At 40.8% G+C, this 18719-nt stretch overlaps 1 protein-coding gene across 8 annotated transcripts in view; it reads left to right on the forward strand.

The window, feature by feature from the left end:
• inpp4b (inositol polyphosphate-4-phosphatase type II B) overlaps positions 1-18719 on the forward strand; it is a 179484-nt gene that overhangs the window by 82640 nt on the left and 78125 nt on the right. For all 8 annotated transcript variants that reach the window (XM_040023896.1, XM_040023897.1, XM_040023898.1 and 5 more), the window contains one exon: positions 14940-15051. In XM_040023896.1, coding sequence (XP_039879830.1) covers positions 14940-15051 — 112 coding nt within the window. The remainder of the gene's footprint in view (positions 1-14939; positions 15052-18719) is intronic.

Below are 18719 nucleotides of genomic sequence, written 5' to 3' on the forward strand. Positions count from 1 at the left end.
ATGGGGAAGCAAGCTGTGTGCTGCCTGCCATTACTGTATCTGAAAGCTAGTTTTTGATAGCAGAGTTATGGCTGACCTTTCTTAGCGTGCTTTTTCATACAGACTTGTAGTATCTTGGGGAGAGTTATCCTGAGACTGACTGTTGTTATGACCTCAGTCTGCTTCTTAGATATGTTTTCTTTCAGTGTGTGACTGTAAATACTGCATTTTTCTTTTTTGAGTGTGTTAAATGTGACTTTATTGAGCTTTAAATTGGAATCCCGGTGGTCCAGTGACCATGTTGGAATGGCTGAAAAGCATTTTTAATTCTTCTGTGGAAATTTTAATTGGTTTAAAATGTGTCTATTTTCATCCTTTCTTAGTGTTTGTAAAGTTTAGCTTATTTCATATTCCATTTTTATTCTGTACCATCTGTTTAATGTTTGTTCTTTGTTAAGCATAGCGCACTTTCCCAGCATTCATTTTAATACGATGTGACATGCGCTGATTAAATGTGTTTGCCACCGGCAGAGCTTTTTGCAAACAGTATCTGGCTGTGAGCTTTTTGGCTTTTTCATGAACTGAAAGCCAGAAAGACTATCAATAAAACCCATATACAATCTTTACCATCATATATTGCACATGTTTTTTTACTCTTGAGAGTCACATGTGAACAAAACGATTGAAAAAAGTGGTCAAATGCAATCAGTGCTCTGTCGCTAAGCAACTCCCTAAACCCAGTGAGATGCGAATTAACACATTTGCCTCACTCAAAACAGAAACTGATATTTGTTGATGAACACTTTCATTGTTCACTTATGCTGCACTTTGAACAGCCAGCAGTGAGTTAAACAGAAAATGAATACCTGAAAGAATTTATAGAGACCAGGGAGAGGACATCAGATGAGTGGTGGCTCTGTACTGAAACCTGAACAAACAGCACCTTCTCATTCTAGGTCATCAGTGATCTCATAGATATTTGCAAGGTGTCTTTATCAGTGTCATGACACAGCTCATCTGGTCATGGCAATAGTGAGACTAGTTTAAACTCTCAAATTACCATACTTTTCCTTTGTTTGTCATTTGTGTGTCTCTGAAACACAACACAACAGGAGAGGACTTTGAGGGGACGGTACACCCGCTGCTTGGTTTATGGTTTTTTTGTCAGACTCGGGGAGCATGCTGTTGGTTTGTGCGGAGCCTTTCCCCTCATTGCCGGGTTTCAAAAATGGCGATTTTCATTTTTGCGAAGGTGTCTCATCAAGTGACACCACTGACTGGCCAATCAGATGCATGCAGTCTGCTGATGTCACATTTCCGCATAATCTCAGATCGCTTGGAACTTCGCCCAAGCAGATATTAAAAATGGTACCTGGTACGACGTGCTACCACCGAATGGAAAATCGTAAGTGTGCTCTGTATTGTCAAAGTGCCGTATATTGATTAAAATATCAAATCACATTTGACCTCAAAGTCAACAGATTGGTCTGAAGGTCAAAGTGAGAATAATGCTACACAGACCTATGAAAGTATGTTTCCTACTGCTGTTGTTGGTACTGACAACATCTAGGGATGTAGGAGATGATATATGGTGAGTCTAAATAATTTAGTTAACTTTACTTTGGACCTCTGATCTCTTTTTCAAGGTCACACTTTCAGAAAATGCTTGCCAGTTATTAAAATAAATGGTAAATGGCCTTTATTTGTATAGCGCTTTAACTAGTCCCCCCTAGGGACCCCAAAGCGCTTTACACACCCAGTCACACACTGGTGGAGGCAAGCTACAGTTGTAGCCACAGCTGCTCTGGGGCAGACTGACAGAAGCGAGGCTGCCATATCGCGCCATCGGCCCTTCTGGCCAACACCGGTAGGCGGTAGGTGAAGTGTCTTGCCCAAGGACACAACGACCGAGACTGTCCGAGCCGGGGCTCGAACCGGCAACCTTCCGATTACAAGGTGAACTCCCAACTCTTGAGCCACGATCGCCGAAAGCCACGAAAATAAGGGCTTCACTAGAGCAAGTAGTGCATTTGTTTGTACTGCACTGCAAGCTTCCTAAAGTATGTTTAAAAAGAACAGAGAAATGAAATTAATATACAAAAAATGCAGTTCTATTCTTTCAAAGTAAAAACTGCCCAGAAAGTGAGCAGCTTTGTACTTTCAGAGGTTTTTTTGTTCGGGTTTTTTGTTATTTTTGGATGTGTGTGTGTTTTGTTATAACTTTGACTGTTTTTTCATTTTTATATATCTTTTGGTCGGGCAGCACTGTGGTTAGCACTGTTGCATCACAGCAAGAAGGTCCTGAGTTCAATTCCACCATCAGGCTGGGATGTTTGGAGTTTGCATGTTCTCCCCATGTTTGTGTCGGTTCACTCCAGGTACTCCGCCTTCCTCCCACAGTCCAAAGAGATGCAGTTTGTGGGGATAGGTTAACTGGAAACTCTAAATTGCCCATAGGTGTCAATGCAAGTGTGAATGGTTGTGAAAAGGATAAGCAGTAGAAAATGAATGGATGGATATCTTTTGGTCCTTCTTTCACTTATAGTCAGTTTCCTATATTTCCCACTTGTCAAGAAGCAGCCTTGGTTCACCTATGATCCCTTACCTGGAAGCAGCTTAATATGATTACACTACTACAGCTCATCAAATCTAAATAACAGAGATACTTGACCTCCAAACCTGTTGTTTAGTAAAAAACAATCTGTGTTAAAGTTCACTTCAGCTTTTCCCAGATTTAAATCCAGTCACGCAATATGCAGATGAAGTTTGCATAGCTGGTTTGCTTAGTCATGGGCACCTTCTGGCCTAGCTAACGCATGAAGGTTAATTCTTGACACATACTTTTGTGTTTAACAATCATGCCTAATAATGAAAATAATTGTGGGATGTGGGTTTTCAGATTTGAGTTGAGATCGTTTAATCAAAAGTTATAATTTGGACTGAGTGGCTTTTCTCTAAAAGTCACATCTTACCATTGTTGGTTTAAAATAATTTACTAAAGAAGTTCGTTTTTTTTAAAGTTTACTTTAGTCATTTGTGTTATTTCAACTAAATATTGTGCACTAAAAAAGTCACTCCTAAGAAACTGACTGCAGTTTATCTTAAAATATTGAAACAACTCAATGAAAAGCCACTGAGTTAACCACACAATATTTTCCTTAAATAACACAAATGACTCAACTGAATCTGTTTCGTAGGAGTTTCCCCTAACACAGGTGTATAAAACACGTTGACATAACTTTTTAAGTAAATCCAAAATGAAATAAAAAAAAGTTTTTCTTGAGTGTCACGGGATTGTAGCAGAGCTGTGAAGTGAGCAATCAACAGTCACAATCATCACTGCCGTGCCGAGAGAGGCACCACTGCATCCTCGTCTAAAGCACCTTTTTCAAACTAGTCTAAGAGATGTTAGACATGCCAGAAGAGAGCAAAAACCCTGCAGCTTGTTGCTGTTTATTCTGCTTTACCACCATATGCCAGTTGCAAAGATGAAGCATCGCTAAAGGCTGATGGAACAAATGCCAACACAGGGCACCACTCTTGAGAATCAAACCCAGCTTCACTATTGTCTCCATTCTGCCTCTGTTGCTTTAACTTCACCCCTGCAAAGTCCCCATGGATTACGAGTCTTTCGAGTGCCTTAACCTACATCCCTGCGTGCTTCACTCACCCGTTCCCATCTGTCATCCTGTGTGTGTGTGTGTGTGTGTCCGTGTGAAGAAAAGTGTGGGTGTGCAGGTGTATTTGCGTTGTTTTACCACCTAAAACACTCTGCAGAGCCAAGACCTTCCTACCACGTCCCCTATTCAATTCCCTTGCTAGTAAGAGTCAATGGAGCACAAAACACCTATCATTTACTGCCTACCTGTGTCAACAAGCCACTGGCACCACCTCAAGCAACAGTATCTCTTACACTCCATCTGCTTTCCTGTAGCTTACACGCACTCACGATCCTCCCTCCTCTCTAACACACACATGCACAGTGCTGTTTGCATACAGCATCCCCTTCAACCCCTCATTCAAAGCTTGTTGTTGCTCCTCTTCCCTGAGGCTGTTATATCAATAGTATAGTCCTTATGGCTTACTTCTAGTAGGGTTCCCAGGACCCTGACATGGAGCACACTGGCGTAAACCTGTTTCAGATTTCCAGTTAACGGTTTGGTAATGATGTAGAAAGAACCAATTCTGTGCCAAGCAGAGCGAGGGATTGCTCTTTTGCCGTTTCTCCTTGTCTCTCTGTGCACAATTTGTATGCATGCATTTCTGGCGTTACCGCTGTCTAATGTTGATGCCCGGGGCTTTGATGCCTTTAAAAGTGTCACCAAGGTCACAAACAGCAGATGTATTGATCAAATGACTTGCATAATCTATTTATCAAGCTACCGGTGCTGTTTTGCAAGTGCCGTTTGTCTCCTTGAAGACATATGTCTTAAAAGACTGTTTCCAAATCACTCAGCCGATGAAAATAGGATAGTAGAAAAGAGATCAAATGCATGTTGTCAGGATGTGAGATGTCCAAATCTGTCAGACTGGACACTAAAAAGACTTTAACCCGTCTGCTCTCCAGTACAAAGTCTGTGTAATATCAGAATATCCGACCGAGTCCATGTGTGAGTGTTTCCAGTCAGATAATGCATCTGACATGTGCAGTCTCCTGCTGCCTGACACATGGAAACACAGTCCTACTGAGCATCAGTTTAAATTCTTGATGTTTGGGTTCAACTGATTCCAAAAATGACATATTTCTATGGTTATTAAGCATTGCTTGTTAATTTGAATATGAAAGCATGAAAAAGAATGCCTCTAATATACATATATGCATCCATCCATTCTCTTCCACGTATACAATTCAGGGTTGCGGGGAGGGTGAAGTCTATTCCAGCTACAAACCAATTGTTAAAAATTATAACAATAAATAATAAAGTATTTATTAAAAGTTAGTTAGTTATGAGGGGAAATTTTAAAAAATAAGACTGAAGATCATTTTTAGTTTTAAATCTGCTCAGGAGTGAAATTGATTTTTGCCTTTTCTGAATGAAATATCGGTCTTTGTTCCAGGGAAGAAGAAGAGCATTTCTTCTCTTCTTTGTCCGGTCTTTCTTTGATCTAAAGGGTCATTAAGAGCTTCCATGTCTGGGCTGTTAAATTGATTACCATGTCAAAGCGGGGCCTTTCGCCGTGTTTGGGAAGTTTAGTTTCTTATCTGGTCAGCATCCATCCTGACACCTTGAAGGTGAAGTAAGAAGGCCCTTCTGGCACTTTCGTCTTCGTGAGTCTGGCGTTCTCACGTGTTCAAGATGATTCTGTTGGTTTTATGCTGACTTTTGAGTGAACGAAAAGGTGAAACGTTGAGCGTCAGCCGAGTGCTTTAGAAGATATGGAAATCGCTTCCCATTATGCTGTTATTGTATTTATCAGAATGTCCCTGCCGCTGATGTCCTCCAGTGTCAAGTGTATTGCTTGAACTAATATTAGCCCCTGTTGTCAAATAATATCAAATCTCCCCAGTGCCATCAGCACCCGTTATCAGTATGTTTAGCGCTGGCCTTAAACAAATCATTTGTTTGGCTTTCTGTACCAGATGTGAGACGATGATAAGTTGTGCTTCTGCACAGTAGCACATTTATCAAAACTAATGAAATTAATAATCAAACCAGCATGGACATCACTTTTTGTGAACTGATTAATTTGTTTAAAATGTGAAGAATAAATAAAATCCTTTGCTCTGATTTTTTGGCACTTACAGTTTGTCTCTGTTAAAAATTTTGGACCTTTTTTTGTAGTTTTCGATTTGATTTTATGTTTCATGCACAATGAGGAAAGTTACAAAACAGCACCAACCTTTCCACGATGGAGACATGCTTATGGGTCAACAAGGCTGCTGTGTCAAGAAAATTTTAGGTCATTTGCAGGAACAGATTGATAGTTTGAGCTCCTTAACTCCAGAGAATTACACTTTCTTCAAAGTTAATATAAAGCTACAGCCAGCAGCGAGACTCCTGAAGTCATCATACAGTGACTCCAAGAAGTTGTCCCGCCCAGTCCTTGACTCAATCCAGCACACAACCACATCACGATGGTTTCACACAACCAAGAAATAGCATGTTACTTACAGAGTTTTAGAGGCACTGTTCAAACATTTGTTGCATTTGGACAGAGCTGAGGTTGCTGTACCAGCCTGTATGCTAAGCTAAAAACCTCTCTACTCTTATTTAACAGAACACCTAAGGAAACAAGCTTAATAACACTCAAATCACACAAACATTAACACCTCTATCCATCGTCCTCTGTCCTCCAGTTGATTGTGTGCGTATCCTCTCAATACTGTTCGTCAGCTTCTTTTTATTTGAGATCAAAGGAGTCTGTTTTCCCCCCAGGTTTATATCACTTTGTTGAAAAAGAAGTGAATATGTCATTACATTCGAAATGTGACTATGAGATTTTTTTAGATCCATTTGTCACAATTCAACACTTGCTGTTTATTGCGCTTTGCAAATGTAGCGTGATAGCTGGGTTTGACCTCTTACCACTTATGAGCTGATGGTGCTCCACTTACTGAATAAGTGGCTATGAAGGTCATCTGAGCGTACAGGGCACTGCACTACCTGCCCACTTCCACTCAACCGTCCTCTCTACCAAATTGTCATTGATCTGCGTTTAGCTTTTCTGTGACTTAACATCGAATACATGCCAGACACACAGCTGACTGACTGGAACTGTTTATAAGAACGTTCATGTCTTAATTGTGACAACATGCTCGTAGTAGACGCAAAATAGCGTCGGTGCTGTGTGTAGCTCAGAGAGTTGAAAGCAGGCAGCACATAATGGATTTGTGTGCTTCTGTTTGTTGGGTGAGGTGAGGAAATAAGCAAATACAATATTTCTGCCTGTGATTGACACTCAGTGATTGCTCCTTCCCTGTTCATATCTGGTCTTAAATTCCATTTTTATTGTTTGGCACATAAAAACTCATTTCTACTTAAGGATAGATTAGTTTTTTTCTATAAACATAAGGATTTGCAAAAGCGCGTTGGAAGAATTATTGGTGTTTCGTGCTCACGGTCTCCTTCGAACAATTTCAGTGTCGAGGGACAAAATCCACTGTCCTTGTTCAAAATGCATTATAAGAAATCTTTAGAAGTCTGAATGAGGAAAATTGAGTGTCCTCAAAAAAGGTGCAAAATTCCTCCCTTGTGTTGCTGTCCCTCTGCTGCGGCTCTGCTGCCCATGAAGCCGCAAAGAGAGAATGTACTTCGAAAACTACTTGCTAAATCTATCTAGCTCACACTGGTGAAGGTTAAGATGCACCACAGAATGCATTTTTGCCCAGAACAAAGGCTGTGGATCGTCCCACAACAGTGACAATGAAATAGCAGCGTGGGAGTTCTTTTTCCACTGAAAAGTTTTTGGCAATCAATAATTCTTTCATGTACATATTGGTGGGTCAATGTTGTCTCAAGGGAGACTTAAAATGTGAGTCTATCTTTAGATTAAAGATATCCTCGGGGTGGGAATAGCCAGTAATGCCATTATGGTGCGTGTTTTTCATTTTGTGCTGACACATACTGCTGGGCTTAGCATCAATCCCAGTGTGTTCTTTTAAATGTGATTAAAGCGCATGGTCTCACAGTTTTGTTTATTTTGATGTTTTGTTGTTCTTTCGGTTTCTGCACGCAGTGGAAGTCTGTCAGCTTTTGTCTTTTTCAAGATTAGTTTTGGGAGATTTATGCCTTTATTTGGAGTCTGTGAAGAGAAACAGAAAATAAAGGGAAGGAGAGGAGAGGAGGGGAATCCATCCATCTGTTTATCTGTAGTTGGGGGTGGTGGTGGGAGGCTAAGAAGGGTCTATTCCAGGGTGTCCTCCAAGCTGGGCATGCCCAGAAAACCTCCAGAGGAAGGCACCCAGGAGAAGTCCTGATGCTTGAACCATCTCAGCTGCTATTTTTGGAGCAGCAACTCTGAACCCCCATGATGTCTGAGCTCCTCACCTTGAGCCCAAGGAAACTATTTTCAGGTGTCTTATTCATTCATTTACTACCTAGAATTCACTAGTTTTGGCAGCAAACTGAAGTAATTTAATAATAATAGTAAGAAGACGAAGCAACAGTGGTAGTGTTGAAAACAGTGGACTTGTCGGTGCAAAATGTGCATGAGGGTGGAGGTGGATGAGTGTTTTAAAGCAAAGAAAAACAACATGAAGGAACCATGAAGAGAAGCTCGGAGGTCATGACACAGCAGCCAGGCAGGAGACCTAGTGAAGTGTCAGCAACAGCTTTATAGTCTGGGAACACCTGCCTCAGGTCTTCCCATTTGGTACTGACAATCCCTGCCCTGCTCACCAGTTACCTGAAACACATCCAGAGGAAATCAGAGTTGAGAGAAAAAGGTGGGGGGTTGTCACAGCTGGAACATCGATTGACTGGCAAATGAAAAACTTCACCTTCTGGCTTAACTCTTTTTCACCAAAACGATCCAGAACACCCGCGTTACTGCTGCTGTTGCTGCATCGATCCACCCGTCCGTCTGAAGCTTCATTATGCTGCAACTCATGAACAAAATGCCAAGATACTTAAATTCCTTCGCTCGGGGCATTGTCTCATCCTCTACCCAGAGGGAGCAGTCCACCGTTTTCAGGCGGCAATAGCAGAATGATGCAGCAAATTGTCTGGCTGAAGAAGGAACTCGGTGCTAAGTGTGATTTGCGACCATGTAGTGTCTTTCTAAAAAATAAAAATAGCATCACCCCAAGTCTGTCAGTTTCTTGATGTGTTCTCACATCAGGGTTTTAATAGTTTTGCAATTTTCATTAGTTTTTATTTTTATTTAGTTTTGACTTCAGATTTACAATTTTATATCAGTTTTAATTAGTTTTTACCAATTGTTTGCTAGTTTAGTTTAGTTTTTATTTTTTTGAAAATCCTTAGTTTCAGTTTAGTTTTGATTAGTTTCAGTTTTAGTTTTAGTTGTGTTTGCAATAATTAAGTGTAACAAAATCCCAGTTTCATCATATCAGTCATGCTCTTCTGCTTATCCTTGGGTATGTTGCTATTCCAGCTACCATACCCTGCACCCTGGACAGGTCGCCTGTCTGTCGCAGGGCTAACACGGAGAGACAGACAATTCACATTCCCACCTATGGGTTCTTTAAATAAATAAATAAATAAATAAATAAATTAGGGCAGAGGAACAACCATTGATACCAGGCAACTATAAAATGTATAACTTGGCCCCAATGAGACTATTAACTCCTGCAGCACCGGGTGTTCATAATTTTGGTTCAAGTGGTTCAAACTTTTTGAAGGCAATTGACTCACACAGTTATGTAGATATCCCCGTCCTGTTGTCTCGGGATGCATCACGCTGCCTTGCCTGGGTTAGCGTCTATTTCTGGGGATGAGGGTTGGGCGTGCTCCCTTACCTTCTCAAGGTAAGCTAGGTTAGCCTTCTTGTGTGAGCTTTTCAAGTGCACTTTAAGGTTTGTGGGATTTTTTTCCGTTTAGAAATGTCCCTCATAATTTGTCTCTTTCCACTACAAGACACTTGCTTTATCCAAAACACAGTCATATTCAAAGTAATCCCAAATTGGACTCTGGCGCTTTCTCCCGACTTTTCCTGACATGATTCTGCGCGTGGACGGAGCAGCAACACAGACGACTCGACTAACGTACTGCCACCTGCTGGCATAATTAGACAGCAAGAAAAAAATCTGGAAATTAAACTTCATTTTCACCCTTGACTATTGTATGACACGCACACATCAATGAAAACTAAACACATTTTTGCTATAAATTCAGTTAATTTTAGTTAGTTTTGTGAACACTCATTACAGTTTTAGTTAGTTTTCCTTTTTTTGTTTTTATTTTTATTTCCGTTAACGAAAATGTTTTTTTTACTTCTAGTTTTCGTTATTTCGTTAGTTTTCGTTAACGATAATAACCTTGTCTCACATAAACTTCCAGACAGCAGATGTGCTTTAGGGTGTTAAATTCTGTTGAGATAATGCCTCGGCTGGTGGCAATAGTACTTTGTACGCTTAATAGTTTAACTAGTTTACACTGAAGCGTCCCTGTAGGCCTTTACTGTATGGAAATGACCATAATTTGATCTGCTCTAAGGTTTCTTTAGAAACAGAGCTGTAGATATTTACTAAATACCACACTGGCCCATGAATTAATCATTGAGTTTCCTGTGCTTTTCTGATAAACGCTTTCCTATCAAATCGCTTGCAGCCAAAGTTTTTCAAATTCAGTTAAACGTATAGCAATTGTCCCACAACAGTCATTAAGTGCCTACTTGTCAGCCGGAGTCTGGATTGATGTGACTGGCTGAAGAAATAGCATCCATTCTGGATATTTTTCCCCACCTTGCTTCTTCTGTGAAAATAGCTTATCCCAGATGGTTTCTGACAGCAGTTAAGCACTAACATAAAGTAAATGTAGTGTGAAGACAGTTCTCATCATGCAAGAATAGTAGTGTGTGTGTGTGTGTGTGTGTGTGTGTGTGTGTGTGTGTGTGTGTGTGTGTGTGTGTGTGATTGAACTGGAACAAATAGGATGTGTTAAAACTCACAAATTGTCTGCAAGTATCAATCTTCCGCTGACGTAGCTCCTGTTCTGCTTACTACAGATGTATTGCATCCGACAAACAGATTAGTTTTCTATTTCAGAATTTTACAGTTTGATCTCATTGATGTATTCCAGTTAATCGGCTTGTTTTCAATAAATGTTTGCCTGCTTTGCCTTTCAAGTTTAAAAAAAATCCTGAGCCCAAGAGCCGTTAAAATATCCTTAATTCTAACACAGAACTGAATTTTTACAATGGACACAGAGGGTGTTTTACATTAATTTTTGATTCAGACTGAATATATTGCGCATGGTGTAAGTCTCCTTCATCAAGTGAAAACCAGGGCAGTTTTTTTTCTCAGGGAATAAATTTCAAGTGGTCCAGACATGCCAGAGAGAGTGTGCTCAGTGTAAGTCTCCCCTGGTGATTCTGTCCAGCTCTATGAACAATGCCTGCAGTAGAGTCTTATTGATTGAGTCAGTTCCCCAGTTACAAAATGCCCAATTACTCCGAATCACATGATTGTGTCATTCATCCCTAATGAAAAAAAAAATCAGCATTAGAACTATGACTTCTAAAGCTGGCATTCTCCATTATTACTGTCTCATGTCCTAACATCTGTCCTTAGTGAAAACTAGCCAGGGCTATATTTAGCCACCGGTCCAGCTTTATATAGGTCAAGAATCCCATCCACACTTCCACTCCTTCACAACAAAGCTGTAGCATATTTGTTGCTGTTGTAGGATCCTTTTTTGTATTTTTCTGACCACTTCCATTAACATTCAGCTTTAAGGTGTCCTCAAGAGCTCTTAAACATGTCTTCTTTTGGCAAAACACAAATAGTTATTTGCGCGTTCTGGTGGGTAATTTAGTTTCTCACTGTTAAAGCAAAACCCCTTGCAAGAGTAAAAGCCATGGGTGTTTTTGCTTCTTTTCTGTGGCTATCAGGTGTTTCCCTCCTTGTGGCGTCCCACAGAGAGAAAGCCTGACAAAAACTGACGCTTTGCTGCTTTGAAGTGTTTTGATGAACTTTCCCCACCCACGGGCTGTTGAATTCTGTGTTATTGTCCTTTTCTTGACTTTGCTCTACAAACCTCTTTCCTTTTTTTTTTTTTGGTCCACAAGAGAGCGGAAACAGGATTTTTGTTTGGTCAATTTTGCGCCTGCGTTCATCCATTTAACCCAAGTTATCTAAACTTGTAGACTTCATGATCTTTGACCATTCGCTTATTTTCAGAGTGATGACAGGTTGAGTAAAAACTATTATGATGCCACATCTACAGACAAAGACAAAACAGTCAGTGTAAATGAGGTAGTGTGTCTCCAGACTGTACACCGGGCTCTGCGTTGCAGTGCAAACCTATTACAGCAGAGTATAACTGCTCATTTCACCAAACAAGCAAAAAAAAGCAACCTTGCCATCTATCATCAAAGCACCAAAGAAGCAAATAATAACAGTAGTAATGATAGTATTTCCAATAACAGTAGAAAAATAATGACAGTAATAATATTACTGTGGAAAACATGTAACTCATAATGATACTGAGGTCGCTGCTACATTGCAACGCACCCATAAATCCAGCTAAACCACTGGGCTGGATAGACTTGCTCAAACCAATCAAAGTGGGAAAATTAGTTTTCTTGGTTGCTAAATGTGGTGGTTTGAAAACACAGTTGTGTCACAGATCCTATGTACAGAAACATCAATTCAGCAATTTAAATTAATACACACATCTCTTTTTTATAAGAGTTTTAATAGCTTTGTGAACCATCAGCAGTCATGTTAATGTGTTTCATACTTTGAAGAGCCATGCCAAATGAAGTTTAGTTTGTTTTCACCTGAAGGTTAATAATAATCCAGGTCGGGCTTTTACATGTTCAGTCCAAAGACAAGCATGTCAACTGCAAAACTGGTGTTTCTAAACAGGCTGTGTGGAGCAAATAGATGATTTCTTTGTGTGTACTCTGCTTCCTGCGACCCTGGATGAATATGCCGTTAAAAAATTTGTACACAACCTTTTGTAAGTTCACAGTGAGCTAAGCCTGATGAAGCAGCTTAACTTTAAAATGTTACAGCCTAACAGAAAAAGGAAAAAAAGTTTTTGGGGGGGCATCATTAGTGGAAAAGATATTGTGTCATTAGTAGATAAAAACTGTACAAGAAGCAAAATTAAGATATGATGCTCCGAAGCCTCCCGTCTTGTACAGATAATTGAAAGTATTATCATTTGCACTGTGCGGTGTATACAGTGTGTACTTAAGACATATAGCTCGTACATTTAGAGCTTATTAGTGCAAACTGGCCATTTGAAACAAATTGCATTGCATGCTCCCACGCTGGGAAATGTATCCGTAAACTACAAGAAAGCCTTTCAAAAGAAAATAACTGTTAAATGTAAGGCACTTCCCTGATAACTAATTATTTCTCAAATTGTGCCAGATTCACAGCAGACATTTTAAGCACATTATTTTTGTCACTTGAACAAAGCCATCTGATTAAGTGTTGTCATAAAAGAGATCCTGGGCCAATTAGATTAAAAAAGAAAAAAGAAAAAGATGGGCTCACAGGCAAAGAACAATCTGCAGATTTGTTTCCATGCCAGCTCCAACAGACGGAAAGTGACGAGGAGGGAGAAGAGGAGGGAATGTGGGAGTGGAGGGGGAAGGGTCTTTTTTTTTCTCCCAACAATGTCTTCTTTTTCAACAACAGCACTCATCAAAACCTTCTAAGTTAATCGGAGGTCACTTCATGCTCGTGCTAAATGGCTTTAGTTAAAATAAAGGGGTGCCTCTGAAGACCAGGCATCCTGTCAGAAGTCTCTAACCTCTACCGTGCTTGTTTTTTAATGGAACAGAGAATTGGCTGTGCAGTGATTGAGCTAAATCGAATCATCCCAGCCCTTTTAAATAGGCTGCAGAAGAGTCCTTTTCCTCACAGACAGCAGTAATATAAAAGAAAATTGTATTTGAGTAGGTGCTGAGTTTATGTTTGGCTGCAAATCAAAACAAAAAAAAAAATCCTAATATATCTCTCAAAGGCATACTGTAAGTTAATTACGTTAAAGCAATTCTAACTGAGTCTCTTGTCCACCTAAATGGGGAGTTTCATTAGTGGATTGCGGCGCAGTAATCTAAAGAGTAGGGGACCACTGTAACCCCTAAGGTTTGCCTTGGGAGGACTATCACAGAACGCGATGTGTGTTAATCTCCATTTCCTCGATTATGTGTGGGTCGCTCTCAGCACATAACGTTTGTTCAAAGTCAGGGTGACTTTCTTTTCCCGTGCTTGGGTCCTCTGTTGCGCAGGAACGGGAGGGGGCACGCTAAAAAATGGGGAAGAAACAAGAAGATGAGCAGAGGAGTAAACACTGAGACAGGTGTCTGGCAAGGGACAATGATTAGATTTATAAACCGGCCAATGTTATTTCTCTGCTTGGAGACTACTGTAAGACATTAAGTGCTAACTGAAGCTCCCAGGGTCCCACTCCGCAGACACTTTCCCTTCACTCTCCAACCTCTCGATCCCCGTCCTCTTCTCCAGTTTTCACTCACATTGCTTCCCGCATCTCCTTTCTTACCTTTTTCTCACGGGTGCCTTTAGATTTTCTCCTTTTGTGTCTGCCCAAGATCGATTGGCCTCGAAAGCATCCTTTTTGCTTCCATCACCATCCTTGCATTTTCTTCTCCTCGGGCAGGGGTGTGTCATCCATCCTCCTGTCTCCCCAGACCAGTGGCTGATGCACAACATCCAATATTTTCTCCAGCTAGAGTGGAACTGAGCACATTAGGGATGGGTCTGTTAAGGTGATCAGACTCGCTCCCGCTATACCCGGGGACCATTTTTCTTCATTTGAGAGCGTCTGTCTTCCTGCCAATACTATAGATTTTCTATCAGCTCCTTAATCATGGCCCCATGATTGGGAAAGTGATTAGTCAGGTCTCTCCGATATGAAAACTCTAGTATCAATTTTCATATCTGTCGGGGCACATAGCCTGGTTTAATAAACCACTATTTGAACAGTTAGATGAAACGTTCTTTCCTTCACCCCCATCAGCTTCCCGCTGAAGCGCGCTGGGATTTTATTCTGCATGCAAAACTCCTGGGCAAAATCTGTCAGGAAAAGGAATCGCCGCAGTGCAAGCGTCCATGTCCTGATTCCACTTTTTACTCAAAGCTTTATAATTTCACAACCTGTGCAAGGCTGGAAATAAGCTTATTAGGCTTGCCGAGTCAGGGGGGGCCTGACATGAAGATGAATATTTCTGAGGCCCGTAGAGGGGCGGTAGCTAGAGGAAAATATAATTTAACAGATGAGACTTTTATTTAACAGCTTGAATGAAGAGGCCAAAAGTGAGTGTATCTTTTTCTCTCTCTCTCTCTTCATGTCTTGCTTTAGGTCATCTGATGGTGTGTGCACAGCAGGAACGGTGGTGGTGAGTCGTCTGAAGATGGGGGAGATGGAGGAGGTTGATGTGGACCAGATCACCACAGACATACCGTCACAGAAGGTAAGGTTAGCGGGCTGACTAGACGAAGCAGGAGCGGGAGTCTCCATGTGCCAGACGCCTCGTGCTAATACTAGGATTAGACAGGCACTGCACAAGTCCTCCAATGAGATTAAATAAACTTCAGTAAAACCTAATAGGGATTTACAGGATGTGAGTACGTTTAATGTCTGAATGCCTATATGTTGATACCGAAAAGGTTTTAAAAGAATGATATTGACACACATACACTCACAAATCTATTTGTGTCAAACTGTTATGCATTCTTCTCTACTCTTAACTGGGCTCTGAGATCACACAACGTCATCATCAGGAAGTTAAAAGAGGAAGAAGGAGTATTCTCCTTCAGAGTCTGAGTTTTTGAGGCGCCACCAGACCGAAAGTAGAGTTGTGCATATGCACTCCTGATTTGATTTCTGCATTTCTCTGCACATTCTTAAGAGGCCGTGATTTGTCAGGTGAATTCATGCTGTAGATCTCAGGGAAATCAGTTAAAAAAAAAAAAAAAAACAAAGCTCTTGGGATATTTCTTGGGAAATAGGAACAGCTTTGTAAAGCAGCACAGAGGCCTGCTGTTGATTTCCTGTTTGTGTGGATAATTGTGTGTTTTTTGTACATTGTGTTTGTGTATGCATGTGATTCATGTCTTATATAATTGACCGAGGGCCTCCACATGGCTGACTGGCTTTCTGTTCTGCCCACCCCTGTTAATGGTGCAGGGAGGTTCCCTGCTAGGCTCCAGCGTGTCACTGAAAATCTGCCCATGTCGCCTTGATGAATGTGTTGCCCTATGCGTGTGCGTGTGTGTGCGCATTTGTCTTGTCACAGCATATTTCCTTGTGTGTATCGTTGCTGTTGTTGAAGATGAAGGAAGGAAAGAAGGAAGGGCTATGACAAATCCAGGGTAAGGCTCACTTTAGACTCAGGACTCTCTTGTAGGGAAGTTCTCTTGTTCCCTCCTTGTTCAAGGTACCTTAGTCATGTTCATGTGCTGCTGCCTAATTTACATATTTGCACATGCTTGTAAGTCTGTGTTTGATCAGTCCGTGTCATCGCTTAGGTGGTCGCTGCTCATGAATATCCCACTGACCCTGCAAAAATAATCAGCTGAAGCAAGAAAGACACTCCAGTCACCTTTGATCTGATCTCTTTACATATTTTAGTCTTCAAAGAGCCATCTAACAGATGCTGCCTACAGTTACAATGGGACTCCTTTCGCAGCTGAGGCCCTTAGCTCATTGTTAATACTTATCATTAGACGAGAAACTTACCCAGTAAAATCTGCCCATTCTGTCCAATGGACACAGTTTACTCTGGAGTTAGTGTGTGTGACTCTGTGTGCCTGCTGTTGGTTGATGTCTGTTTTATTCAGGATCAGTTTCTGAGCTAGGAGAGGTGATGGATTGTCCCTAGCAGTCATTAAAGTCCTTTTCTGGGGACAGATTTGGCTGTCTGGCTGTGTTAGATGGTTCATCAGACAGGCCAGAGCTGGGATACAGCGAGCATGAAAGATTGCTAGTTGTCAGTGGTTCACGTTGCTTTGATGAAGAAACCCAGGCATAATTCAAAAAAACATAATTTTAACTGGTGTGCATGTGTGTTTTTATGAAAAGCAGAGTGTAAAGTTAAGAGTACAGCTTCACCTCCTTTCTGTGTGAATTTGACTATTTTATACATTTTGATGTAGCGGTCTGCTACATTAAAGCCCCAGGGTTTGTATCAGTTTCTTTCAACCTTTTCAGGACCAAAACCTCAAGAATAAAAAATGTAAGAAATAAGTTAATGATGTGCCACTACACTGTAGGCTTTGGTACTCAGAACGTCTGGTTTAATAACTGTTGGCCACAGTAGTCCAGTGCAGAAGCTCTAACCCTAACTCAGTGTTATTTCACCCAACACAAAAGTCAGAGTTGCAGCTAATGTATCGTCTTTGTTTTATATTAGCTAAAACATAACTTTTGTCTAGCACTAAAATCATGCAATCCTGTAATTACCTTACAGGGTCAATGACAGTCAATTTTTTTTTTTTTTAATCAATTAATATACTGGGGGAGGTGGGGGGGTGTCCATGTCTCATTCCCTTTCACCTTCATTACCTCACCATTACAACACCGCTCCTTCAGTGTGCAAACTACCACCAATTAAATAAATGAGAAATGAAAAGGATTCAGACCATCACATTTTACAGGAAACACAAAAAGTCCTAGAAATTAGGGCTGGGCGATATGGCCTAAAATCCATATCGCGATATAATTTGAAGCACGTGCGGTAATGATATATATCGCGATATATTGTTTTCTTCTGTCTAACGTATTTTCCACACTATAAGGCACACTTACAATCCTTTAATTTTCTCAAAAATCGAGTGTGCCTTATGTATGAATTCTGGTTGTGCTTACTGACCTCGAACCGATTTTGGTGTGCAGAAATCTGTTAAAAAATGTTTTGATGGATTGTCAGAGCATTACGGCTGCCGTAGTGAGGAGCTTCGCGGAGTAATCTGGGTCCAAAACTCCGTCTCTTCAGGTCCCAAAGTCAAAAGAACACTGAGAGTTAAAAACGGTTTAAATTCTTTCATCTTTAATAAAATCATCAGCGTTGCTGCTTTATCGGGTGTAACAATTAAGTTTTACATCCATGCATCCATGAAAACAGAATTTATTAAATTTAACGGAGTTCGAAGTTAACAGGAAGTTAGCTCGCTAGTTTCCACCTAAACATGACATACCATGTTCTGACTGAGAGATTTTTGAAACTAATTAAAACGTACAGCTCTGCTACCACTTCCGACATAAATGAAGACAGAAAACTAAACAGCAGTGGCGTTTGCAGGTTTACTGAAGTTGGACTACCTGGTATATATAATGTTCTGCTATGTGATTGCTAGCGACACAGCTATGTTAGCATAACATTAGCACAGTGAAGCTGGAGGATGAACGCCAACTTTTTTTCCACTCGATAAAAGTTAACGTGAAGGATTCTGGTGGTTAGGGACAAATGCAATCGCATAGCAGGATGCTATAGACGGGCCAGACTTCAGTCAGGAGAACAACTGAGATTATTCATCCACAATAAGAGGTTAGTTATTAATATACTGCAACAACATGGGAACAGAACAGCTGGGAGAGAATTCAACATTAATGAATCAATGTTACGGAAGTGGAGGAAGCGCAGTTTTTGGCTTTCCCCATATTTCAAAAGTGCTTCATCTCTTTGCTATGACTGTCGCCCGGCATAATTTGCAGATGATAATGGTTGCAGCCGTTGCGATGCTTTCGACCGCGATGCGCTATCGCGATAGAGCGGTATAGTCAAAATCTCTATCGGTGGCAAAATTTATATCGTTTCTATCATATATCGTTTATATCGCCCACCCCTACTAGAAATGCACCTGTTTAGTGTCTGTCAGATTTTTCCCTACAAGCAGGGCTGGACTGGGACAAAAAATCGGCCCGGGCATTTTGACTAGAGACCGGCCCACCAAAAATGTGACGTCATTCAGGGGTAAAACCGCAAAGAATTCTGGGAACTTTTGACAAGAGGTACTAGCGCATGCAGGCTTTCAATTGAACTCAGTTACACAGCGATAAAAAGAAACACAAAAAATGGCAAGAAGCTGTTGTATTATTAACCGCAATAGCCGGTGTTGTGCCAAAAAGTGATTGTCTGCC

Source organism: Simochromis diagramma, unplaced genomic scaffold (assembly GCF_900408965.1).
Source record: "Simochromis diagramma unplaced genomic scaffold, fSimDia1.1 OVJJ01000302.1, whole genome shotgun sequence".
Classification (NCBI taxonomy): Eukaryota; Metazoa; Chordata; class Actinopteri; order Cichliformes; family Cichlidae; genus Simochromis; species Simochromis diagramma.